The sequence below is a fragment of the Podarcis filfolensis genome, assembly GCF_964270895.1.
Source record: "Podarcis filfolensis genome assembly, chromosome: 6".
In the NCBI taxonomy this organism is placed as follows: domain Eukaryota; kingdom Metazoa; phylum Chordata; class Lepidosauria; order Squamata; family Lacertidae; genus Podarcis; species Podarcis filfolensis.
Window position 1 is genome coordinate 56,919,211 of NC_139609.1, and position 27,140 is coordinate 56,946,350.

Consider the following 27,140-nt stretch of genomic DNA (forward strand, 5'->3'; position numbering starts at 1 on the left):
CAACAGTACCAAATGTATTGCTATCTCAGCACAAAGGTAGCACAAATTTTCTTTTTTTTTAAAAAAAAAAGATATTTATTGAAATTTTCAAAAAATAAAGAAAAAAAATAGAAAAATAAAAATAGAAAAAAGAAAACACACATATAATTACATTCCTTTCTTTCAATAACATATTTCCTTGACTTCCCCACACCTCCCCTTCTTGTATTCCAATTCAATTTTTAGTTCAGCAAGTTCTTATCCCCAAATTTTACCTTATTATATTTAAATCCTTTTAATTAACCAGTTTTAACATAAACCTCATTCTTTATGCATCAGTACTTATTCTTAAGATCTTTTTCTAAGATCGACCCCAATTCCCTTTCACGAGTTCCCCATTTTAATATAAGTAACAAAACAAAAATATATAAAAACAAAGTATAATTGTACAGCCTTTGGATGCCCAAAACCCCACTCCCCACCTTTCCCGGTTTCAAGCTCCAACAAATGTCCATCAGTCTATCTGGTGTCAGCCTGGTGACCTCACATCCAAGGGTAGCACAAATTTTCATTACTGGAGCACAGGTACAAAGTTTCCTTACCTGCACACTATTACAAGGATCCTGGGGCTGAAGCCTACAGCCTGTTGCTACTACACAGAATAGCACAATACCAGGCTCATACACAAATAGGTCAGGGGGAAGAGAGAGGCAATTGTAAGGCTGGGGGGGGGGGGGAGGTTTACACAGCCAATCCAAATTCTTTATCAAGATTTGGACTCCGTTAATAAAGAAGAGAGGGTCCTAGATTAGTTTTGTGTTTGTTTTTTTAATTTGGGAAGCTTTAAATGCAGTAAACACAACAAACTGTAGAAGTAAGAAAACATAACAAGTTTTAAAACACAAACGAATACAATAAGGTGAAAATGTTGTGCATTTTTTTGATATCGTCTTCAAAAGATAATGATGCCTTAGTGATTTTGACTGAAATCTTGCTCTGTACAAGTTTTGCACTGTCAGGGCTTTTATCTGTTCCAGCAGAAAACATTAGTCAAGAAGGCAGAGGAATTAAGCCCTAAGACTTCAGTGAAATGAACCTGAAGCCCAAACATTTTACTCCTCTCAAATGCTTTTTGAAGATAGTGAGATGCCAATAACTTAAACACAGATAAGCCAACAGATAATTTATCTTGCTTGCTTCAACGAAATATTACATTTCAACCCAAAATATAAATCTCCCACAAATTATAGGATAAAATCTATAAAATAGATAACATCTACAACATTAATATGCAAAATTAAAGTTCCTTTAATAAAAGCCATATTAACATATTTTCACTCTCATAGAAATTTCATGTTCACTCATAGCCAGTCAAGGAAATCAAGAACCCCCAAAGCCCATTCTCCTATTTCTATGCAATTTCAACCTGTGCTCCTTCAAGATGATTGTTTTCCTCCAGTTTCCACTCAGGGGCAGGAATCTTGCTTCAAGAGCGGGAGGCAGATCTCTGAGATAGCAGTCTAAGGCAAAGTATGCCATTATTATAAGAGAGGCATACCCCTGGAGGTTTGAGATGAGACAGAATTAATTCTACCTCTCTTAGGGAGCCAGACTGCATTGATTTAATGGGAAACAATTGCGATCTGGACTACTGGGATGGAACTGCAATTTCAACCGACTATTCAGCAAACTGATTGCTCCCGTGAAATAAGGCCTTACGAAGCTTTCCTCATCTGATTCCTGCGACAGGCACCTGCTGCTGCTTGCGAATCTTGTTGAAGAGTTCCATGTACTGGACCATTGTGTCAGCCGAGCTGTAGATGCTGTCGTGCTTATTGCCAAACACAGAAGGGATTCCGGGAGCGTGACTTCCCATGAAGCTTTGCATGAACTCCATTAACAGGTTCCAGCAGTCGTTGGCTACCACACACGGACAGTATTCCACCTGGCAACAGAAACAAAAGCTCTGAAGCAGCCAGCAGCCAACAAGAACTCTCCAGCGGGCAGTTACGATTCCATCCCAACCTCTCAAAAAGCATAATGTTTAGTAGCAGTGGAGAGGCTCACCCGTTCTTTGCAAGAAAGATTGCTAGGGATTAATGGAGATCGTGAAAATCCTGAGGCACTTGAGAACTTTCAAGCAGACACTCTCAAGTTCTTTTTTTGTCTTTTTTTTAATTAAAGATTTTCTTGTTTTACAAAAGTGTTTGCAATGTCTCTCTCGTATTTCCCCCCCCATGTAACATTTTTACAAATCAGTTTCATTTGTTGATACATTGGGAAGAAAAGGGGGAAAGAAGTGGAGGGGGGGAAAAGATGGGTGGGGATGGGGTCGGGCGACGGTGTTACTATTTTACTTACTATATGTAGGGTTTGGTGTCAGCGTTGTTTGTGTAGGTTCTTTGTTGTTTGCTTGTGTTCCTTTGGTGGTGAGAGAGGTTGGGGTTGGTCTAGGGTGTGGTTGTTCATTTGTGGTTGGCTGTGGAGGTCTTTGTTTTCATGTGTGAGTGGGGTGGGTGGGTGTTTTGGATCAGGTTACCCATATTGGTTTGTATGTTGTTGGTGGTTTTTTGTCGTCTTGTTAGGCTGTGTATGTGATAAAGGGGAGCCATACCGGGGTGAAGGGGACACTCTCAAGTTCTAGCTCTATTTAGGGTTGTATCAAACACTGCTGTTTCGTTCAAGCATTTGTACTATGGAAATTTCCTCTCCGTTGCAGCCCCCACCCATGTACCCTCAAAATCTGCTCCATATGGTTGCGGGGCGCTCCAGAATAGATTTTGGAATCGCATAGTGTGAGGAAGGGGAACTCCCACTGTGCAAACAGAACTCTGGTCATGCAGCACTGGCTACAACCCTTAAGCTTGCATGGGCTTACCACTGCAAGATTAGAATAAATGCCAAAACAAGGGCAAATTCAGTGCCTTTTTGGGGTGGAGTCCAGAATACTGGAAGTGTGAATATTATAAAGCAACCCCCTTCTTTCTGACACATAGCAATTTTTTTTATTATAAATAAGCATAAGACTAAAATTAGCCAAAGTCACAAAACATTTGCTCATGTCACAAATGTATTAATTCTGGATTCTGATCAAAACCAGGCTTTGGCAAACCTCTCGGGGGAGGGGGAAAACAGTTCCAAAGCTGAGGAATTGCCAGTAAAGTTACCTCCCTCTAGGATTTTACTGTTCATCCTCAGCAAATGGAGACACAGCTCTCAGCTGATTAGAGACAATTACTGAACCCAGAGGTGGAAGTAGTATTTATACGGTATAGCTGCAATGCCTAGGTAACTGACAAAGTGACACAGCAAATAAGTACTAGGTAGCAATATGAAAGTCTCAGCTTTTCAAGCGTATGCCTTTGGTTCTGATCATTGGATCATGTCTTTGGCTGAGATCAACAAGGCCACCTTGTAATTCGTTTTAATTAGCATTCATTGCACAACAAAGGTTTAACGCTACAAATCCAAAAGAAAAGCTTTGTGTAGGTTTGTGTATGTAGGTCTATGTTCAGAGCTTGCTAACCACTACCCATTCAGTTCTCCATAGGCATTGGACTAGCCTTGTGTAAAAATCAAAACCATGCCTATACAGTGGTACCTCGGGTTAAGAACTTAATTCGTTCTGGAGGTCCGTTCTTAACCTGAAACTGTTCTTAACCTGAGGTACCACTTTAGCTAATGGGGCCTCCTGCTGCCGCTGCCGTGCGATTTCTGTTCTCATCCTGAAGCAAAGTTCTTAACCCGAGGTACTATTTCTGGGTTAATGGAGTCTGTAACCTGAAGCGTATGTAACCCGAGGTACCACTGTAAATCGGCATAAACAACTCAAATATAATTTGTGAATTACACCCTCTGAAATGCATTTCGATTAGTTCAGAACCAAAGACAGCACATCCTGTTCACAGGAAAAAGTTTCATCTGTAAAAAGGATTAGGTCTTTGATAATACTTTTTTAAATTGTTGAAATTAAAAGACCTAACTGTCTGGATTGCCGAGCCAAAGTTCAATTAGTAACACAACCTCCAGTCTAACAAATGGATTACACTTTGAGCACAGGTGTGATATGCCAAGAGACTCTCCTATCAACAATTCTGTTGTAGCATTCTGCGTTAATGGCAGTTTCTGGACCAAGCACAAGGGAAACCCCATGTAGGGTGCATTCAAGTAGTGCAGCCTTGAAGTTACCCAGATGACCCAGTGCAGGAATGGTTGCAGCTGTCTGCCCTCTTTGCCACCAAGGACAAGGTTAAATACCTGCTCCTTCAGAGGGAGCGCAACCCCATCTGTAGCAGCCAATGGACCAGCTTCTCAGACACAAAAACCACTTGCCCACAGAGCCTCTTTCTTGCCAGGATTCAGGCTCATCTTATGCATAGCTGTCAACTTACAGATTTGAAAATAAGGGACCAGCAGCCTTGAAAATAAGGGACCAGCAGCCAAAATAAGGGACCTGCAGCCTCACCTGTTCCAGGCACTCCTGTCTTCCTGTCCTCCTGCAGTCTGGTCAAACTCATGCTGGTAGCTTCGAGAACACTGTCCAACCAACTTTTAAACCAGAGGTTCAACTGACTAGAATCTGAATCACATGCACCACAAGGCCTATGCAGCCTCAACTTAAGATGGCTCCCCGGCCTGGCTTTGCACTGCAAAGTTTGCAGCAGCACGTGCAACAAAATGGTGTCCAGCATTCAAAAACCCCTTCAGCTTGCATTAACTAGCCACACACAAGGCATGCAAGCTCCACCCCCCAGTCGTTCTTAGACTTCTTATTGGGTGAGCAACACAGCCAAGCAACACAGTTGGAGCCTCCCTCCTCCCTGGCCAGCAGGGAGAGGAGCTGCTTCCTTTGAAATTTAAGGGACATCATTTAAGGGACATCCATCAATAAGGGACAGCAGCGGGACATGGCGCTGGAATAAGGGACTGTCCCTTCAAATAAGGGACACTTGACAGCTATGCTTATGTCCTCTCATTCAGCCCACCATTGCATCCAGACACTGGCCCAGGATCTTCACTGCCTCTTGCTTTTAATGGACAACTAGGCTATGGACAACGAGAGCTGAGTGTCACCAGCATATTGATGGCATCTTGCTCCATTTGCCCCAGTGATAGTCCCTAATGGCATCAGAGATAGAAATGGCAAAGTCTGAATCTAGCAGTGTAAAAACAGCCACCAACACACACAGACCATTACACTGCTCCAAGACCGCTCAACTTCTGGGGCATTGCCATAAACTCCAAGATAGCACTGGTATGCATTAGCTTTTTAAAACGTCTTGAGGAAAAGCAGCAGTGGACTCTGCTGGGGCACTGACAACTGCCCAAGGATGTCACCCCACTGACACCAGGCTTTCCCTCAACTGAAACAGCTCAGTGACCTCGAGCTCTCAGCTGTCTGAATCTGCTCCGCCAATATTTTTTTTTTTATAATATATTTATTGAAATTTTACAAAAACATAGATTTACAAAATACCAAAAAGAAAAAAAAGAAAAGAAAAAGAAAAAAGAAACATACAAAATTACATAAAAGAGAAAAAAGAAAGATAAACATACAAAGTACAGGAAAAAAACACGAATAGATACAAAAGAGTTAAAAACAAACCCATTTTTTGTAACTTTAAACTCATTAGCTTGTTTCCCTGACTTCCTCACACCTCCCCTTTTTGTATTTCCATTTAAATAATCAGATCAGCAAATCCTTACCCTCTTTCGTTTATCTTAACTCTATATCTTAACATATTATAGCTCTATATTTTCATCCATTATCAACTCATTTTTGCATATTCTCACTAACTTTGTTGCTAATGCCTCTTATTTTCAATCCAACATCATTTTAACATTCATTAATTTTACAGTGTTTCTGAAGATAGTCTTTAAATTTCTTCTAATCTTCTTCCACCAACTCTTCTCCCAGGTCTCGGATTCTGCCAGTCATTTCCGCTAATTCCATATAGTCCATCACCTTCATCTGCCACTCTTCCAGGGTGGGTAAATCTTGTGTCTTCCAATACTTTGCAATGAGTATTCTTGCTGCTGTTGTAGCATACATGAAGAAAGTTCTATCCTTCTTTGGCACCAATTGGCCGACTATGCCCAGGAGAAAGGCCTCTGGTTTCTTCAGGAAGGTATATTTAAATACCTTTTTCATTTCATTATAGATCATCTCCCAGAAAGCCTTAATCTTTGGGCACGTCCACCAAAGGTGAAAGAATGTACCTTCATTTTCTTTACATTTCCAACATTTGTTATCGGGCAAATGATATATTTTTGCAAGCTTGACTGGTGTCATGCACCACCTGTATATCATTTTCATAATATTCTCTCTTAAGGCATTACATGCCGTAAATTTCATACCGGTGGTCCACAAGTGTTCCCAGTCCGCAAACATAATGTTCTGACCAATATCTTGTGCCCATTTAATCATAGCAGATTTAACTGTTTCATCCTGCGTATTCCATTTCAACAGCAAGTTATACATTCTTGAAAGTATCTTAGTTTTGGGATCTAACAATTCTGTTTCCAATTTTGATTTTTCCACCTGGAAGCCAATTTTTTTGTCCAAATTATAGGCCTCTCTTATTTGATAATAATGAAGCCAGTCTCGCACTTTATCTTTTAATTTCTCAAAACTCTGCAATTTCAATTTATCTCCTTCTTGTTCCAATATTTCCCAATATTTCGGCCATTTGGCCTCCATATTGAGCTTTTTCTGAGCCTTCGCTTCCATTGGTGACAACCACCTTGGGGTTTTATTTTCCAATAAGTCTTTGTATCTTATCCAGACATTGAACAATGCTTTCCTGACAATATGGTTTTTAAATGCTTTATGTGCTTTAACCTTGTCGTACCACAAATATGCATGCCACCCAAAAACATTGTTAAAACCTTCCAGGTCCAAAATGTCCGTGTTCTCAAGAAGCAGCCAGTCTTTCAACCGGCAGAATGCTGCTGATTCATAGTAAAGTTTAAGGTCTGGCAGGGCAAATCCGCCTCTTTCCTTTGCATCAGTTAATATTTTAAATTTTATTCTGGGCTTCTTGCCCTGCCAGACAAATCTAGAAATATCTCTCTGCCACTTCTTGAAACAGTCCATCTTGTCCAAAATTTGCAATGATTGAAATAAAAATAACATTTTTGGCAATACATTCATCTTTATAGCTGCAATTCGACCCAACAAGGAATGCTTCAAATTTGACCATATTTCTAAGTCTTTTTTCACTTCTGTCCAACATTTCTCATAGTTATCTTTAAATAAGTTTAAGTTCTTAGCAGTCATATTAACCCCAATCTGCTCCGCCAATAATTGCCCATCCATCCATCCAGTTTTCATTTTTCATGAACTAGGCATATATTCGCCCCCTAAAAAGATCATGTTATACAATGCCTACAAAACACTCTACGGAGAACATTTACACAGCTAATGTGCTACAAATGGTGCTTAGTAAGCTCATTGTAACGGGATCACTTCTTTTAAAGCCTGTGTGCCAAGCAAATCAACCAACTTGTGGACTCTCAGGTTGAAATAAGTCACGGCTTTGCACAGAGATAAAAGATCATGAAGGGAAAGACAGACTTCTCAGCATGTATGGAGAAATTCCCTTTTTGAAATACTACCCCTTAACCAAAGTGGGTGGGGTGGGGGTCTGGACAGGGATATGGGAAGGGTTTGTGTAGGTTTCATGAACCCTGGACCACCCTGGTGCCCTGCCTGTGTGCACACCCAGTTGCGTGCTCTGAGGGGAGAAACCAGGTACTGTTATGTCCTATGGAAGGACTGGGGAACCTGTGGCACTCCAGATGTTGTTTGACTCCAGCTCCCAAGAGCCCCAGTTAGAATGCAGTCCACACCACCTCAAAGGCCCACAAAGACCATCTCACCTCCTAGATACTTATTACGTATGTTTCCTGATTCAGCAAACTGTTTGCTAAACCTGTCCTGAGCTGGAGCCATGTAATATATTACCTCGTATGCTGACTTCCCCACTGTCTGAGGAGCATCCTTACCTCTACAGATATACCACGGGCGCTGGGCCCCATGGTAACAGTGCCAATCTTCACCAAGAAATCGCAGTACTGGTACCGGGTTCCCCGGCTCTCTATCTTGTTCCCTTTGGCATTCTGAAAGAAGCCTTTCAGCTTTACCATAAGCACGTCAAAGTTGGCATCTGCTATGAGGCAAGGGCCATTTTCAAAGAGAGCGAAGCAGCTGAGGGGATATTCGGAATTGTGCATCACATACATCAGCTTGGCAGCCTGCCCTGAAACAAGAGCAGCATTACTTTCACTTCAAGGTTGTTATTCCTTCCCTCTTAAGATGCTTTAAAATGAAACATCTGTTACATTTTCCTTTGTCTCTTTGCTGCTTGACAACCACTTGGGCTGTTACAGAATCTCTACGTCGCGCTGGTCGCTGAATGGCTTTTCCAGGCTAGCAAAACACAATCAATGTTATTTTACTTAAAGAACCACGACCTTGAGATAAATGAGCATTTGTTCTTTCTAGAGTATATACTTCAAATACACATCCGCTTAACCTCCTTACAAAAGTACACTCAACAACATTCTTTTGCAAGATGGAGAGAAGAGGGGTTTGACTATAATTTGAACTACAACAGTCATTGCAAAAATCTTCAGAAGCCTAATGAATCTATTGTGACACAGTATTATGCAGAGCACAATGAACACAAGACCTGGGATTGTATCCAGTGTTGTAGCTCTATTGGCACAATGGACTTCTGCACACACAATAGAGCATCCTCTCCCTCTTCTGTCTCCTCCTCCATGATCTCTGGCTCCCCATGCACCTTCAAAGCCAACTCCAGAGGGTTGGGGACAGGATAGGGTTGCCACATTTCAAAAAGTAAAAACCAGGACACCCCGAAAGTTGTTGAACTTTTTTTGGACAAACCCAGGGAAGATCAGGATGTATGGCAGCCCTAGGGCAAGAGGACAGGAAGAAGTTCTGCACCAGGAGAGCCCACTCTTCCCTGTCCACCTCTGGTAGGTCAGGGACAGCAGGGGAAAATGCTGCCTTTTAGAACTCAGAGGTACTTCTGTAAGGAACAAAATACGTACAGTGCTTCCAATCCTTCCCCTACCACTGGAGTGGGAGGGGTGGGGGAAATGCTGCCCTCAATGTCACCTCTAAAGAGCACATAGAACGTTTTGTCTCCCTAACTCAGCGCTGAGATCGGGAGACAAAGAAAAAGTTGTAGGGGCTGGCAAGCCACTTCCTGCAGCTTGCTAGGCTGAATCCAGCCCACAGGCTAGCCAGCCCTGCACTGTAGCCATGCCTAAGTAGACATTAGCACTAAGATCTGCATCTCTGTTACACTCCAGAGAAAGTTTGCCAATCCCCCTTAAAATGAAGGGATTAAGCTGATCTGATCAATGGATCAATTCAGTAATAGCAAATGTTGGTCCTACTGTACCAGTGGGAATTGTACCAGGCAAAAACGATGCTTTTGCAGGAGTTGGGGTATATTTGTGGCCTATTTCTTTCCAGTTTTGAGTGGCGTGGGTTGTATTAGACATGTCTTTTATATATGTTTGGAATGGATGTGATTTTAGACTTCTGTTTTTATACCTGATTTTAATGTCTGTAATGTAAGTTGGTCTGGGGTTGTTTTTTTAAGGCAAGTACAATGATGTGTTAGCAACTGATGTAACTGTCCCCTGTGCTGCAACTGTTTTAGGATTCCAAATAAGATGCATCTTTATAACTAATCTAAATGAGGCTTTAGAAATAGCTCTTTAAAAAATCACTGCAGGGTTTCTCTCCAGATTAAACTAGTAGTTATACAGGCAGCCTAATCCGATCTATTTTTAATTCAGATGCTCACTGTCACTGGGTTTAATAGGGCTTACTCCCAGATATGCTTACAGTACAGCTCTAGTGGTGTTTTGCTGTTTTTCCTCCACAGTTTTAATGTGCTTAGTGAAAGCCAGGAGTAGGGAATTGATTCAAGCCCTACTGAGAAACTGCAGAAATATATGTATCTCCATGCTAGCAATCATGGATCCAGCCATGTTTATGAACCTGCGGCAAAAGGATGGGTGCCCAAGCACACTGCTGACATCTAGAGGGAAAAATAATTAACTTATTAGAAAGTGGCAAAGAACATTTGCTGGCAATCCAGAACGGCAAACTCCCTGAGCCATATTCCAGGGTGATGAGGAATACACTGAACGTTTCCAAGTTCCTTCAGGAAATCTGGCTTCAGCTACCACTGTAAAACCTCAGCTCTGCTAATTATCTTCCAGATGAATTTAATTCAGGTCTTACAAGCATCACACAGCTTGTAAAATATGCTTTGCTTAGATTAATGGAACCTTGAATCAATCATATGTCATTTGGAAGACACAAACATTGCTGAAATGTTCATTTGTCAACAAGTTTTTGTGTAAAAGTTTCTTTCAAAGACTTACTTGCAGGGTTTATCTGATGATGCTAAAAGTGTTTGGTGCTAGTGGGTTGGATCCTGCCTAATGATGCAAAGGTCCACTGAACTTTGTTCCCACTGCAGTCAATGGAACAAGCAAGGATGCTGAAAAGGATGTGTGTGTGCAAAGAGGTACATCTATACCAGCCCAAAGCCAGTGGAGGGTGGGTACATGAGATTTTAGTTTTTTAAGTCTCGATCCCTTTTAGAACAAAGATTATGAAGCAAAATGTACAGGTGCCGTTCAAAACCCATCGCTTTGTGAGATATGAACCCACTGTGATAGCAGAGTGCTAGAGAGAAATTTAGATTCATACGACTTGAAGAGAAGACCCCCAAATGATTTCAAAATGACCCAGGAAGTCCTTCCTTCATTGTCCAGTGAAGGGACTTCCTGGTTCATTCTGAAGCCATTTTTAGGACTTCCTTGGCAGGGAATTTTTAGGACTTCCTTGGCAGCGCGCCTTTCCCGCTGTCCCCCGACTTGGTTAGAAGGCTGGCGGGGGGGAGAAGCCTGCTCCTCCCCGTCGCCAGCCCCGCAAACTCGGGGGTCAGCGGGAGAGGCACAGCGCGCCTTTCCCGCTGTCCTCTGACTTGGTTAGAAGGCTGGCGGAGAGCTTCCCCCTCCTCCAGCCCCGCAAGCTCCCAGAGCGATGCCAAAGCTGCACGCAGCTTCGGCATGGCTCTGGGTCCCGTTCTGGGGGCTGAGGGAGGGGGAAGCTCGGACTTCCCCCGCCCCAGCCCCGCGCCTGGGGGGGGAAAATAATTTTTCCCCCTTTATTTCCCCCCCCCAAAAAATCTAGGTGCGTCCTATGGGCCGGTGCGTCCTATAGGGCGAAAAATACGGTAAATGCTTACCTTGATTGCCCATTGTGGAGGGTGCAGTGTGGTATGTTTCGCAGTCTACACAAAAGGTTCCCTGTTTCTCTGCTCCAAGCAGCTCAAGCTTTCTTGTTAAAATTTCAACTGTTTGCTGGACACTCTTCCCCTCCGTCACTGGCATCTGGGAAACACTAATACAGGAGAAAGGATTTCAACAACAAAAAAACCCTCATTGATCAAAATCATAGCCACTATGTACTTTAGTTCTTTATATGCTACCCAAGGAAGCCCATGTTTGTAACATCTTTATTGTCAATATTAACATAGCACTACCAGTGCATATGACCCCTTTGCAAAGTAGATTGTAGTAAAAACAAATTTAAGTTGTTATTACAGTGGTACCTTGGGTTACATACGCTTCAGGTTACAAACTCCGCTAACCCAGAAGTAGTACCTTGGGTTAAGAACTTTGCTTCAGGATGAGAACAGAAATCGTGCTCCGGTGGCGCAGCTTCAGCAGGAGGCCCCATTAGCTAAAGTAGTGCTTCAGGTTAAGAATAGTTTCAAGTTAAGAACAGACTTCAAGAACGAATTAAGTTCTTAACCCTGAGGTACCACTGTATATCTATTTTTAATTGCTAACTGCTTTGGGATGTTTCATGGGCAGTGATAAACAAGTAAATAAACAAAAAAAAATTGTCTGCCAAGAGGCTTACCATCTAAGTTTCAATAGTGTGGGAGACGTACCTGGTTTTTGTAGAATATCACACAATTTATCTCAAGTCACTTCCAAAAACTCAAATAATTAATAAATGGGGACTTATATATATAGGCTAAACTGACATGGAAGAGTGTGGAGTGTTAACTCAAGCCACAAAAATTCTCATACTGTGTGGAATCTGCTGTATAACCAAGAGCATTCTGTAACTACAAATACAGACTTATTAACGGTTACTTGCAGTAGTTACAACTAGGAAGACAGGCTGGAAACTAGAAGAGAGTTGCTGTTCTCCCACTGGCTGTGTTGGTATGCCGCAAGTAACTGAGGTACTGCAAGTGTGTGAGTAAACATTTATGGCCTGATAACTTTTATGATGTTATTTGCAAGGCTGTATAAAGCATTTGAATGAGACTGAGAGTGAGGTAGACCAGACAAAATCTGCTTGTTTCAGATGTTTTCCTACACACCTTGAATGTGCCATGTACTGGCTATCACTGGCAATGAAGTGCAAAACTAAACACATTGCCAATAATTTATTCAGTTGGTTGTCAAGGCTGGTAGATGTACACACACACACTTGTAATGGTGTACTAGTGAAGAAACATACATTTAGCATAGACACGATTTTTACCATTTTAAAAATGTTGTATGGCTGGTACAGGTTGTTAGAAGAGAAATAAGGTACACAGTGTTTTTTTCTTTGTTTTGAACCTGTCCATTTACTAAGATTATCACCCAAGGTCCTATTTGAGAGCCCTAAATTTGAAGCGTAGACAAGACCTTCTCATGGGCATGCCCAGGCTGAGGAAGAAATATTTGCTTGACACCTCTCTTTTTTTGCTAACGTTGGTCCCAAGGTAAAACTGTTTTATTTGAAAGAGCTCTTCATCATAGATAGCATAAGGATGCTCTTGTTGTTTATATTTACTAGCTCTTGAGACTGATGTGTTGCATTTGGTTTGTTTTTTCTTTATGTACCACTGGGAGGAACGCAGAGAGAAGAAACACCATGGTGTGCCTTTAGCAGCAAATCCAGATGCCTTTATCTGCCCCACCTGCAATAAAACATATCTCTCCCTTATCGGTCTCTACAGCCACATCTGGCACTGTAACTCTCCAGTGGTCCTGCCCTTACATGAAAAGAAGCCCAGTGCAGCAATAGTATCATAAAAACACTGTCATGAAAATTATTTTTAAAAAGTCAAAAACGTTCTAGTTTATAAGCATTCTAAAAATAATAGCATTATCTATTTAACAATTTCAGGATTTCCAGGAACAGTATCTTTCAGCCATCCATTGGCTCAGTAAAGAGGAATCTTTTCAAATTCCTCCTAAAAGTCAATAATGAGGAAGGGCATTTCACAGGTGGGGAGCTGTCACTGAGAAGGCCCTGCAATGAATCAACAACAACCCAGCAGCCCCCAGTTGTGGCACTAGCTACTTCAATATGTATATTTTAATTGTAGTATAAAAATATTTTATTATTGTCTATATTTGTATATCATTCTCCTGTAAACTAGTGTGGAAAGGCTAACTATTTTGAATTAATTAGGGTGCAATCCAAACCACAACCAGTGCCTGCTCCCCTCAAGCTGGTGGGGGAAAGAAGGGGGCAACTTGCTGTGGCAGCCTGGAGCTAGCACAGCAATCAGGCTCAATTCTGTCATGTGATGGCAATGGGGCTGTTTCCGGATCCACCTCAGCTCTTCCCCAGAACTTCAAGGAGGCTTGGATTGCTATGCCCATAATACTGGACTCTCTGGATTCTCACGGGGATAAAACGAGGAAAGAGAACTGTGTTTACCATTTTAACAAACAGCACTTGCCACCCTGGAAGAAAGGTGGACTTGAAATAAAATACTAAAAATCTGTAATTTATATATCTAAAGGTAAGTCAACAGCAATAATTGACCAGATCCCAGATGACCCTTTGTTAGACCTCATTGTCCATTGTCTTCTCCCTTTTTATCTCCTGCCTTGAGTTTCCACCTAGGTTGAGAGGATGTGTTACTAATGGGGCAACTTAGCCAGACGGGCAGGGTATTTATTATTATTATTGAATCCAGGGCAGGGGTACGGTGAAGCTGTGGTGGTACCAGCAAGCGCATACTTGCCTACATCCAGCCTCTAATGTCAAATGCATCCACCCAAGGATCCTGACTCTCTGCGTCCTTCATCTTCTCAGCCTGAATGTCACAAACCGATATCCTCCTTTCTCATAATCAGGCAACTGCCTCGGCTATTGCAACAACCCCCCGTTTGCGGGGACACGCAATTCGTTCACACAGCCAGGTCACCTACTTACACCCTCCCCCCTGCTGAAGGCGTCTCATTTGCATCTATTTGAACAACCCTGCCTCCCGCTGCTGCTGCTTCACGAGCATCTCGACTCGCCTTGTCTTTAAAGCGCCGGTAACCCAATTCTACTACAAAACCCGCCGCTCGCGTGTTCACACGTTACAGTTCTAAAACCTATCCTTCCCCAACTCCTTTTCGAAGTCTTTTCGGCTACTGATCGTCTCCCATCAAGCACCACCAGCCTGCTACAAACTCTGCGGCAGCAAAATGCCCGAGTCAATCAATACCCGAGTCAAAATGCCGTACCAGGTGACTCCCATGCTTCCGACGGCCTCCGCGAGAGACAGGGGTAGTCCTTGCAAAAGAAAAAGAAAGAAAGATCGATCGCGGCTCCAAGGCGCTTCCTTCCTGCCCTTTTAAACGCGTGCAAAGAATGCTCTTCGGGGCGTCTGCACAGGAGCCTCCTTGCCGGAACAGGGACGAAGAATCAGCCTCGCCTTCCACGCTCTCACAGAAGAAAGCCAAAAGGAAGTGATGCAACCGAGCTGAGAAAGGCCCCATCTAGAACCAGCCACCTGGTGCTCCAAGCAGGTAATGCAGAAGCATCGTCCAGAGAGGAGCAATGGGCATCTATGAAGCCATCCTGCCCGATGAAGATCCGGGTCTGGATCAGTACCTGGATGAAATGGGACCAGAAGGTCCCCACGGTGGAAGAAAGGCGGGATTTTTTTTAAATTAAAAAATGTAATAAATAAGCGCTACAGCTATAAGCCGTAGTATGAATTGAGTGGGATTTTGGTTTGCAAAGCCAAACCAGTCTCAGCGACAGCTCTAACCTGCGATGATATTGCAGGGTCGTGTTGCTGCCGTGCGCTCCAGCTTCACACCCCACCTATACTGAGAGTATTCCTACACGGCAGGGTTGTTGTCAAGCCCCCAACGTCAACACCACAGAGCTGTTGTGGGGCATGTTTTTTCTCCGCCTCGGCTTGAAACACGGATCTGCAGTGTGAGGACAGGGGACTGCATCGCCACTGAAGTTTGAACAGGCAGAGCTATTCATATGGGGGTTTTCCTTTGAGGGGGAGGATGCTTCTTCACACGAAATAAGCTCTCCCTCAGCAAGGGAAAGCACACCCGACTTTGCCGCGGCCATTTGCCCCATAGCAGACACGGCAGCGCCGCCAGCGCGAGCACCAGGGATTCCTCCATTGATTGCTATGGGCAGCTGTCACTTCCGGCCCCGAGGGGCATTTTAAAATGGCTTCTCTGAGCAGAAAGCAAGAGGGTGACCCACACTCAGGCAAACTCACAAAGACTCACTTAAAGACTAACACACTTTATTTATTTGTATTTTTTTTTTAAAAAAACACCACATTTTTATATTAAAGATTTCTTGGTTTGCAAAAGTATGTGCAATGTCTCTTTTTTCAAGTTACATTTTCTACAGATCAGTTTCATTTGTTGAGACATTAGTGTTACCTTAGGGAGAAAAGGGGGAAAGAGGTGGAGGGGGGCATGGTGAGTGGGGTCGGGGTCGGGTGGCAATGCTTCTGTTCTGCTTAATGTATATATGGGGTTTTGGGTCAGCGTCGCTTGTGCGAGTTCTCTTTACTATGCGCTTGTGTTCCATCCCCAACCTCTCTCACTACCAAAGGAGACTAACACAATTTATTTGACCGTCAGCTTTCGCCATAAGCTCAACAGCTGGGGATGCCGCAAGAATCTCTGCTGTAGAGTTCAGCGGGAGCCCGGAAACCGCCTATCCAGGCAACGACGCGTCTCTCCACTTTCATAGCTCTGTAGTCGGGAGAGCGCGCATGCGCTTTGCAACTGCCCCTCCTGACACGTGTGCCGGCTCTTCAGCTGCGGGGGCACCATGCCGAAGGTGAAGCGCTCGAGGGGCTCCGGCGGGGCGGCGAAGGCGGCGTCCGTTCCGCTGGCCGAGCAGATCCTCCAGGGCGACTCCGTGAAGCCCGTGACGAGGGTGAAGCGGCGGGGCAAAGCGGGGAAGCATGGCGGCGGCGAGGACGAGTACGTGGACGAGAAGCTCTCCCGGAGGATCCTGGAACAGGCTCGGATCCAGCAAGAGGAGCTGGAGGCCGAGCACGGCGCCGCGGGCGGAGGCGAGCCCGAGAAGGCGAAGACCACCGTCCTGGGTGAGCGTCCCGTGGGCTCGCCGGGGTCTCTTCTTCGCCACGAGGAGGCTGGGCCGCAGCTCAGGGTGGGTGGGGGCACTTGCTTTGCTTGACTCCAACCCCCTGCACCTTCAGGTGGGGCTGGGAAGGACCCCTCTCTGAGCGCCAGCCGCCTCCTCCCTGCTTGGTTCCCTCCAGGTGTCGCTGGGCTGCAACATCTGTTCTTGCTATGCTATCCCTGAAGGAGCGTCTCCACCTCCATCGTTCAGCCCGGACCCTGAGGTCCTCCTCCGAGGGTCTTCTGCTGGTTCCCTCACTGAGAGAAGCGAGGTTGCAGGGAACCAGGCAAAGGGTCTTCTCCGTAGTGGCGCCTGCCCTGTGGAACTCCCTCCCACCAGATGTCAAGGAAATAAACAACTACAGTCATCCCTCGGGTTACAGACACTTCAGGTTGCGTTTTTTTGGGTTACAGACCGCCGAAATCCGGAAGTACCGGAACGGGTTACTTCTGGGTTTCGGCAGTCACACATGCACAGAAACGCTAAATCACGCTTTGTGCGTGCGCAGAAGACCAAATTGCAACCCGCGTGTGTGCAGATGCGCTGCTGCGGGTTGCAAACGTGCATCCTGCACGGATCACGTTTGCAACCCGAGCGTCCACTGTATCTGACTTTTAGAAGACATCTGAAGGCAGCCCTGTTTAGAGAAGTTTTTAATGTCTGGTGTTTTATTGTATTTTTAATATTCTATTGGAAGCTGCCCAGAGTGGTTGGGGAAACCTAGCCAGATGGGCGGGATATAAATAAATTATTATTATTATTATTATTTGTTTATCATAAGTGGGGCTGGTGGGAGTTGTAGCTTATAAAGCTCTAGGAGGCCTGTGGACAAACCCAATAGGCAGTGCTTAGTGGTCAGAGAATGCTAACCCACTTGGTTGGGGGAGGAACAGAAAAAAGTGACGAGAGAATGGGAAACATAGAATTTTTGGAGTAGAGTTGGAAGGGGCCCTGAGGGTCATCTAGTTCAACCCCCTGCATTGCAGGAATTTCAACTGAAGCATACCTGACAGATGGCCATCCAGCCTCTGCTTTAAAACCTCTCGTGAAAGAGAGTCTACCATTTTCCAAGGGAGTCCAATCTGCTATCGGAGGTCTTACCAGCGGAAAGATCTTTCTGATGTTTAGTTGGAATCTCCTTTCTTGTAACTTGAATCCATTGGTTTGAGGTTTACCCTCCAGAGCAGGAGAAAACGAATTTGCTCCATCTTCCATGTGACAGCCCTTTAGATATTTGAAGAAGGAGCATTTCACACTTCAGTGCTTTGTTGCAGGTTCCACGTGTTATAGTTATAAGTCTTTTTTGTTAGGTTTCCAAGACCTGAAAGAAATAGCTGCATAGGAAACTGCATTATACTAAGTCAGACCATTGTTCCACCTTGCTCAGTATTTTTGACAGCAACTGGCAGTGGCTGTCTAGGGTTTCTGACAGGGGACATTCCCAGCCTTATTTTTGTTGTTGTTTAGTCGTTTAGTCGTGTCCGACTCTTCGTGACCCCATGGACCAGAGCGCGCCAGGCACTCCTGTCTTCCACTGCCTCCCGCAGTTTGGTCAGACTCATGTTTGTAGCTTCGAAAACACTGTCCAACCATCTCGTCCTCTGTCGTCCCCTTCTCTTTGTGCCCTCAATCTTTCCCAACATCAGGGTCTTTTCCAGGGAGTCTTCTCTTCTCATGAGGTAGCCAAAGTATTGGAGCCTCAGCTTCACGATCTGTCCTTCCAATGAGCACTCAGGGCTAATTTCCTTAAGAATGGATGCGTTTGATCTTCTTGCAGTCCATGGAACTCTCAAGAGTTTCCTCCAGCACCATAATTCAAAAGCATCAATTCTTTGGCGATCAGCCTTATCTAGTGATGCCAAATATCAAACCAGGGCAGACGCTCTACCACTGAGCCAGGATTTGTTTATTCTGATGAAATATCCAAACCTGTATTTGTTCTACTCTTTCCAGGACCTGCCTCAAAGGACAGAGATTCAGATACAGATGATGATGAGTGGCCAACACTGGAGCAAGCTGCAGCCATGGGGAAGGGAGAGTACTGTGATGAGGTAACAGTGAATCCAGAGGATGAAAAAGCCATTGAGATGTTCATGAACAAGAATCCACCACTGAGGTAAACACTGGAGTGCTCAAATCCTGGCAGTTGCTTACAGTTTATTTTTTATGTTGCAGTATTTATAGATTGCTTAGTGGTAAAAAGTTAGACATGAAAAGCAAGTTGACAAACAAAAATATAAATCAAAACAGCATTTTAATACACACACACGCACGCAGGCACACACACACACACACACACACACACACATACATTATACATGTCAACTTTACATGTCTGGATAGGCTTCCCTAAACGTAAATGTTTTTAGCAGGTGCTAAAACACTATACAGAGAAAGTACTTGCTTAATGTCATTGGGTAGGGAGTTCCATAGTGTAAGGAACCAAACTTTCAGTACGGAAGTACCTACAAGCACAGAATGGACATTGTGTGGGACTTGTAAAAGTGCTTGAGTGTGCATATGTGGAATAAAGCTGTTAATGCTTTTGTCTATTTTGAGTGAATTGAGCTTGAATTAGGCTATGTTGTTGGACAGCCATCTGGTAGGGAAGATGTATGCATACTCTTTCCCTTACCCCCTTGTCCATTCTCATTTATACAGTTTTTAAGAATGTGTAATGCCCTACTTCTTCTAAGACAGATATCCAATGTAAAATTAATTGTGAGCCATTTCCTTTCTGGAAGGGGATTAAGGCTCGTTGAACTGTGTACAGGACTGTAAAACTATTTGAAATTGTTAGGCTTCTAGGTGACTAAGTTATCTTTGCTATATGGTTTTACCTCCACCCCCCCCCCCCCGAGTTTCATCACTTCAATGAGCCCTGGTTGCAAGTGCCTATTTTGTATTGGTTATACTTGAGAGGGTTCTGAGTGAAGAAAGAGAATATGAGAGAGTTTCACAGTGGTTGTTTTCCTTCCTTATGATCATTTGTGGTGTTTTATGTGCCTGTAGTACATGCAGATAGTCCATGAGTGGAGAAACTTTGACTCTCCAGAAGTTGCTGTACTGCAGTTTCCATCAGCCCCAGAAAGCATGGCCAATGGCCAGGGATGATGGGAGTTGTAGTTCAGCAACATCTGGAGGGGCAAAGGTTGCCCACCTCTGATAGAGTTCCACATAAGCTGGTAGCAGATCTTGGTGCTGCTTTCTGAAGCCACTGACATCCCAGCAACAACTGCAATCTTATGTAGGGGAATTAAAACTTGTTGTCAAGCTGTGTACAGGAAAAATATTTGAATTTTTTAGGCCCCCAGGTGACTAGGTACCTTGTGTTTTTCTATATTTTTCTACCTGCACATTTTTGCTAATGTATGCGGAGAAGGGAACAATTGAGTAGAAGTCATTTAGTAGTACAGTGATACTTTTATGTGTGAATTGACCCTTAACAGAATATCTCATCTAAGAATTCTGGCACTGCTTTGCTTATGGAACTGGCATGATTTCCTCAGATTCTCAGCAATAAGTAAAGCAAGCTAGCACCCAAGTATACTTTTCAATTCTGTTCTTGTTTTTGTTTTAACCAGCAGATGGTGCTTTAGTTATTATTTTAGGCATGCCGTCTTTGATACTGCACGGGTAGCAGGAAGCACAATTTTCAGCCCATTCTGTTTGGCATGCCCAGTAATGACCAAGTTTCCTTTCTCCAAGATTGGAATGCAGAGCAGGAACCTATGGCCCTCATATGACTTACCCACGTTAGAATTTCTTCATGCAAAATAGATTTGGGCTGACACCTCTCTTTTGGCATCATGTTATTTTTGTGAACTGAAATTTTAATTTAACCTTTAAAACTTTTGAGAGCTGCCCGTTCTTGTTGTCAATATCTTCATTGAGCTAGAACCCCAAGATCTTGTTCCTCAGCAGATGCCTGTTGCCACCTTCAGGCTTATTTGTATTGCACAGCAGCCTTTTTCACTGAACAGTATCAGTATGGCAGACAGTTCACTTAGCAAAGGTGGGTAGCCATGTGAGCAAGGGATATCACATGTGGAAACTTCATCTCCCCTGTTAAACGCTAGGCTGGGAATCAATCTTATTGTTGCCTCTGCTGCCTTGATTTGCCAATGAGCTTTCTAAGTTCCCTGATCCATATTGTTTCCTCTGAATACCCATTAGGCGCACCTTGGCAGACATTATCATGGAGAAGATCACTGAGAAGCAGACAGAGGTAGAAACCGTGATGTCCGAAATATCTGGTCGGCCCATGCCACAGCTTAATCCCCGTGTCCTGGAAGTCTACAAGGGTGTCAAAGAAGTAAGAGTAATGCTACTTCTGTGCAAATAGGTGTGTGTGCTTCTGCACACATCAGGTTGGACTTAGTCCAGCTGCTGCAGCGTTTAGAAATCTTAGTTTTGGGCAACTCTTTGCTTGCTCTGATTCACCACCCATAGCATGATTGGTGTGGGTGGGGAACAGCTAATGGCTGTGTTTCCATACTGGCACTATAGGTTAAGATGATGCATTATACATATGAATATTAACTAGAATTTGTTTCCATGCTGATAGACTGGTACAGATTTTGCTAGTATGTGGAAAATTAAGAATATCCTATCTGAATGCTTCTTAAAATACATTCACTGAAGATCTCTTAAACAATGGGTATAAACCCTGGAATAAAGTAGCCTTGTCTGCCTGTCCGTGTTAAATTCATCTCCCCCCCCCCCCCGCTCCATTTCTTTTTCAGGTGCTGTCAAAATATAGGAGTGGGAAACTGCCTAAAGCATTCAAGATCATCCCAGCCTTGTCCAACTGGGAGCAGATCCTGTATATCACAGAGCCTGAAACATGGACAGCAGCTGCCATGTACCAGGCAACAAGGTAGGACTCCATCTGTGACACTGCAGGGAATAATGTGTTGTCTGGAAGGTTTCATCCTGACCCATCCCATGAGCTGCCACAATTCCTTTGATTCTTGCTTTTTGCTCTGCTCATCCTGCAGTAGGTCGAATAGCCAAAATACAGCACTATGCAGCAGATGAGTCCTTATGCTCAATGACATACAGAAATGAAAGTCCTTGTTTCAATAATACTGATACTTATTTCTGCAATATCACTGACCTACACATGGTAAATGTGTGGGTTGATTACAGAGCAGTTTGTGTTTATATTTCCAATAGCTCCTTTTCTTTCATTTGGGATCATAGCACTACACTGCACTTTTTAATGCATGCACATACACATCACCCTGTGCTTAAGTTTGCTGCTTTTCAGAAGTGGAACCCCGCCCCCATCAAATCCTGGGCACAAGATCAGATTCTGCCCCCTGTCCCACTCCCCAGTGTGTGGGCAGTCAGGTTGCTTTGATCTCACCACCAGCCCCCCTCCTCCCATCTACTCAACTACTCCTGCCCAGTATTGCAATGCATGAGGCTCCTCTTGTAAAAAGAAACCTGTTATTTGACAAAGCGTATCCAAGCAATGTCTGATTAAAAAATGACCTTTCTATCTATGGCAGCGTTTGAATGACCCTTGTCTAAACAAACTGTTAAGAAACTAGCAAAAAGGTACGAATTGTTGTAAGAAAGTACAGAAAGAGTAAGGTAATAATGATAAGTACAGCCATCACCAGATAGGTTATATGCATCGGGAAATGATAGGAAGTCTGTTCTATGTTAGCAAAAAGATAGGAAAAAAGAGATTGCATAAATTTAATTTAAATTTGATTTTTGTAAACATATATAAGATTATTAGTACACAATTGTTTTCATCTTGGTATATTGTGTATGTTATCTATGAATTTCAATAAAGTATTTAAAATGGGGTTGGGGGAGACCTTTCTAGCACCATGTCTTTGAGCCAGGAGGACCTGAAACAGAGCATTAGGACCCAGAGCTCTTGAGATACAGCACAGTGGGCCCTGGGAGGAAGCTACAAGTGTAAATGCATCTGATGCTTGTTCCGTGTTCTCTCAGAGAGAGAACTTTGGTTCCTCTTCCTCTTTGGTGATACACAGTGCAGTGTGCAGCTCTGGCGAAAGACACAGGCCATTCCTAAAACGAATCTTCTCTTACACATAAACCATTAGGAATTGGTGTTGGTGGTGCATGGCTAGTTGCCTGGCTCTGATATATCTTGCATGGACATCTCTTTTCTTTTTTATGAGAACAAAATAATTTGAGGATCTGGCTTTTTGTGTGTGCTGCTGTCCTTGTTTCGGATTGTATTTTTATTTTATACCGTTGTAATTTGCCGCTTTATTTGGTAAAGAGGAACCAAAACTGTGAAGGGTTAGGTTGAAAAGGCAGCATAGAAATGTGTAGATAAATAAAAATGATTCCGCAGCCTCAAAAGCTTGAAGTATAAAGTCAAGATGGGGGGGCGGCGGCAATGTGGAATGCTGCAGTTATACATGTATTGCATAGTGCAAGCACAAGGAGGGAAGTTGACCAGTTCTCCAACTATCCTAGCTCAGGTTGCTTCTCTTTTTCTCCATTTCCACCCTCTCTCCCCAAATGCCTTTGTTCCTTTCCCTAGGATCTTTTCCTCTAACCTCAAAGAGAGGATGGCCCAGAGGTTCTACAATCTGGTGCTTCTCCCGCGAGTCAGAGATGACATTGCTGAATATAAGCGCCTCAACTTCCATCTTTACATGGCGTTGAAGAAGGCCTTGTTCAAACCTGGAGCCTGGTTCAAAGGTGAGTGGAAAGTTGACCTTGGAGGACAAATACATGGAAATGAGGTTTATCCAGGGGTTCATATATTTCACTATAATAACACAAGAGCCTGCTGGATCAGGCCGACGACCCATCTGGTCCAGCATCCTGTTCTCACAGTGGCTACCCAGAGGCCTGAGAGAAACTCTCAAGCAGAATCTGAACACAAGAGCCCTCTCCTCTCCTGTGGTTTCCAGCAACTGGCATTTGGAAGCTTTGTTGCCTCTGGAACACAATTCACGGTAGTTGAAAATTATCAAAATATGCACTTGATAAATATGCATTTATCACATTTATCACATATTTTGTGATGGTTTGTTTTGTGAGGGTTTGTTTTTCAACAACAAAACCCCAAATACAGAATGGAATTATGAGTGAAATCATTACCAACCTGACACAAAGTGGAAACAAAGAAAATTGCTCATTCCTGCTGCTCAGTCCTGTCCCCCCCCTCAAAAAAAAAGTTGGCAGTTTTCTCTTTGACAGGCTCCAGTCCCAGAAGTAAGACAGGCTAGGAGGAAAGCCTCAAGGGGAAGCTGCTTCTGGGTTTGGTGAATTATTCTTAAACTTGATTTTAGTGATAAATAATACTGAACTGTGCAGAGGTGTTGTTACTGTGGTATGTGTGTGTTGCATATTCTTGCATCAGCCTTCTAGATGCGAAAGAACTGAATGATTCCCCCCCCTTAAAAAATAGTTTTAGCCTTTGATGAAATACTGTGTCTGTATAAGAGATAACTATATGATGCTCCTTTCTCCCCCTCCCCCCATCATCTCCCTAGGGATCCTCCTCCCAATATGTGAGTCAGGAACATGCACACTGCGAGAAGCCATCATTGTGGGCAGCATCCTCACCAAGTGTTCCATCCCTGTCCTTCACTCCGGGTAAGAAGAGTTAGGCTGATTTTGAGGTGGAAGGGAAATTGCACTAATGATAACAACAATAATAAATAATTTTATTATTTATACCCCGCCCATCTGGCTGTGTTTCCCCAGCCACTCTGGAATGGTAGGACTGGATAGACTTTCCTGCCTTTTCTCCCATGCATCTCTCTCTCCCCCCCCCCGGGGGGGGGGGTCAGAAACACCTTTGCTGTCTTGGGGAAAGTCTTCCTAAGCCTGCATGGGCTTCCCCATTACAGATTGTATTCTGAAGCCACGCTTGTAGCTGGGCTGAGGGTCTGCAGTGTGACTATCAAAGGAACTTGCCAGAGAGTACTTAACTAAACTGTGGCAATTTCCTTGTGTCACTTTTTCTCTTCCCTTGGCTTTCACGAATGGAGGGTCATCCATTGATGTGGACCTGCAACAAAGCCTCATTTGCTGCTCCTGCTTTTCTTCCCCTCCTCCACCCCCACAGGGCTGCTATGCTAAAGATTGCTGAGATGGAGTACAGTGGCGCTAATAGCATCTTTCTCCGCCTGCTCATTGACAAGAAGTACGCCTTGCCTTTCCGCGTGGTGGATGCCCTGGTCTTTCACTTCCTCGCCTTCCGGACGGACCGACGCACCCTGCCTGTCCTCTGGCACCAGTGCCTCCTGACCTTTGCCCAGCGATACAAAGAGGACCTGTCCTCAGAGCAGAAAGAAGCCCTCTTAGAGCTGCTCAAGTTTCACAGCCACCCCCAGATCTCTCCAGAGATCCGCAGGGAGCTAGTGAACTCCAAGTGCCGGGATGTGGAGGGGATGCAGCCAGTGGCAATGGAGTGAACGGAGGATGGGAAGGGGAACTCCACAGATTGTGATCACAGCAGAACTTCTGAGTCAAAGGCAGCTGCTGGTTTGAACTTGAAGCTACAGCACGCTGGCGAACAAATAGGGTTTGTACCCTCACTGCTTTGATCCACAGAAGCCTTATTTATGCAGGGTTGATAGTATTTGTAAGCCCTCTGCCCCCTTTTGACTCAACATGCATTCATGGTGATTAGAAACCAGCATCCCTCCCATGAGAAATGGGTCCCCCTTTTGAGGTCCTGGTGGATGCAAGTTGCTGATCAACAGCAGGGAGATAAACCGTTGAGCTGCAGATTAGTAGGGAGGAAAGAGCATCTATCAACTGCAGGGGGTTGTAATTGCTCTGTAGGATCTGGCCTCCAATGGAAATATTGGTAGTCAAGAATCTTACCCTTTTACAGCAGGGGGGACCAGTCTTGGTGGCCCGTGAGCTGTATCCAGCCTTTCTGGCCCGTTTGGCTCAGAGGTGGCGTCTGGCGTCTTGCTGCTGGTCTCGCAGGGGCTGTTGGGTTGACCGTTGCACTTCTGTGATGAATGTGGCCTGCTTTGCTTTTGAGGGTGACACAGCCCAAGCACCACACATTGTGCCTGAGAGCCATAAACTCCCGAACTGGCCGTCCACTTGCCTTTCCTAGTTATCAGTTGGGGAAAACTGCATTGGGGTGGGAAGTCTCTGGCCCTCCAGATGTTGTTGGAATCCCCACATCCCGTTTGCTCCAGCCAGTGTTGCAAATTGCCGTGTATGGTGGGAGTTGTAGTCCAGCTACATCTAGAGGGCCATAGGCTCCCCAACCTTGAGCTAGGCCTAAGCTGTTTCTCTGAACAAGTCTTTGGGAAACCATCTTACACCCAGCTCAGCACAACTTGCCTGAGGCTTGTATGCTGCCTCTGAGCTGGGCGGTCTCCAGCACTGGAATATAGAGATGCTCCAGGGATGTGATGATAGGAAGTCACCTCGGGCGTTGGGGTTGGGCTGCTCAACCTCCACATAGCTAGACTGGCTGAAGAAGACTTTGGACCCCTGGAACAAGTTAGCCATTGCCAATTGAGATGCACCGAGTCCCTGCTGCCCCATCCTCGGTTAATTTGATGCTCTTCCTATTGTTTTCCCATATAAGCAGCAGCCATCATGTATGTCATCAGGTTACTGCAGCTGAGCACCCCGTATTCTTGTCTCTTTCCCTGTCCCCTCTAGGTAGATGTTCTTGGCTAAATCTGTCAGCTGGGTGTTTATACATTTGAAGGTTAGATTTTTGGCTTTCTGGGTTTCTAAGACTATTCATAGTACAGCTCTAAAAATAAAGGCATGCTAGAGCTTGGTTAATGCCCATACTGCTGGTATATAAACCCAAATGAGGTGCATAAGTTTGAAATTACATGTAATGCCCAGAATAAATATCTGAGTAACCAGCAACCTTTTTTCAGAAAAGTTATTAATTAAATTTGTATATTGTCCTTCATCCAAAGAGCACAGGGCAGTTCACAACAGAAAAATACACAATGAGAACACAAAATACATAATAAAACAAAAGCCAGCCAATAATCCTGCTCTCCCAAACACATTTAAAAGGTCATGGAATGCTAATCAGACAAAGGCCTGTTTATAGAGAAAGGTTTTGATCTGGCACCTAAAAATATGTAATGAAGACACCAGATGAACCTCCATGGGGACAGCATTCCACAAATGGGGAGTCACCACAGACAAGGCCTGTTTTTGTACTGCCACCTTCTGGATCTTTCATGGAGGGGAAACATGAAGGGCCCCAGATGATGATCACAAGAGTCCCAGGTTGGTTCATGTGGGGAGAGGCAGTCCTTGAGGTACAGTGGTACCTCACAAGACGAATGCCTCGCAAGACGAAAAACGCGCAAGACGAAAGGGTTTTTCGTTTTTTGAGTTGCTTCGCAAGACGATTTTCCCTATGGGCTTGCTTCGCAAGACGAAAACGTCTTGCGAGTTTGTTTCCTTTTTTCTTAAAGCCGCTTGAAGAGGTGCAGTTGCGACGGACCGTGCTTCGCAAGACGAAAAACCGCGCAAGACAAAAAGACTCGCGGAACGAATTAATTTCGTCTTGTGAGGCACCACTGTATTGCAATCCTGAGCTGTTTTAAGGCGCTATATGTGGCTCAAAGCTCTTGCCTATTCCTTCCTCTGTGGGAGGAGAGAAGTGCCTCTTCAAAAGATGGTGCTTTCTTCCTGCACTATCAAATGCAATTGCTTCCCAGTTAAT

The 27,140-nt window shown here is 44.2% G+C and overlaps 2 protein-coding genes across 4 annotated transcripts; one reads left to right on the forward strand and one right to left on the reverse strand.

Moving 5' to 3' along the window:
- Positions 1-787: 787 nt before the first annotated feature.
- MED20 (mediator complex subunit 20) lies at positions 788-15,471 on the reverse strand. Of its 3 annotated transcripts, none has more exons than XM_083618079.1 (4): positions 14,572-15,471; positions 11,283-11,437; positions 7,987-8,240; positions 788-1,924 (listed from the first exon to the last, which is right to left on the reverse strand). In XM_083618079.1, the coding sequence occupies exons 1-4, from the start codon at positions 14,583-14,585 to the stop codon at positions 1,709-1,711; spliced, it is 639 nt and encodes a 212-aa protein (XP_083474205.1). In that variant the 5' UTR covers positions 14,586-15,471; the 3' UTR covers positions 788-1,708. The 3 variants fall into 3 exon arrangements, with proteins under 3 accessions (XP_083474205.1, XP_083474206.1, XP_083474204.1); XM_083618080.1 differs by having other exon boundaries at positions 7,987-8,235; positions 14,572-15,444; XM_083618078.1 differs by lacking the exon at positions 14,572-15,471 and adding an exon at positions 14,082-14,528.
- A 602-nt stretch (positions 15,472-16,073) lies between these two features.
- Positions 16,074-26,323, forward strand: BYSL (bystin like). Its single transcript, XM_083618049.1, has 7 exons — positions 16,074-16,424; positions 18,416-18,578; positions 20,639-20,777; positions 21,208-21,341; positions 22,998-23,158; positions 23,959-24,061; positions 24,537-26,323. Exons 1-7 carry the CDS (start codon positions 16,145-16,147, stop codon positions 24,883-24,885), a joined length of 1,329 nt encoding a protein of 442 aa, XP_083474175.1. The 5' UTR covers positions 16,074-16,144; the 3' UTR covers positions 24,886-26,323.
- Positions 26,324-27,140: the final 817 nt, after the last annotated feature.

Coding starts and splice junctions, on each gene's coding strand:
- BYSL (XM_083618049.1), top strand. CDS start 16,145: ATGCCGAAGGTGAAGCGCTCGAGGGGCTCCGGCGGGGCGGCGAAGGCG. Junction 21,342..22,997: donor GCCATGTACCAGGCAACAAG/GTAGGACTCCAT, acceptor TCCTTTCCCTAG/GATCTTTTCCTCTAACCTCA. Junction 24,062..24,536: donor ATCCCTGTCCTTCACTCCGG/GTAAGAAGAGTT, acceptor CCACCCCCACAG/GGCTGCTATGCTAAAGATTG.
- MED20 (XM_083618078.1), bottom strand. CDS start 14,110: ATGCATTTGACATTAGAGGCTGGATGTAG. Junction 11,438..14,081: donor ACATTAGAGGCTGGATGTAG/GCAAGTATGCGC, acceptor CTCCTGTATTAG/TGTTTCCCAGATGCCAGTGA. Junction 8,241..11,282: donor CTCCACAATGGGCAATCAAG/GTAAGCATTTAC, acceptor CTCTTGTTTCAG/GGCAGGCTGCCAAGCTGATG.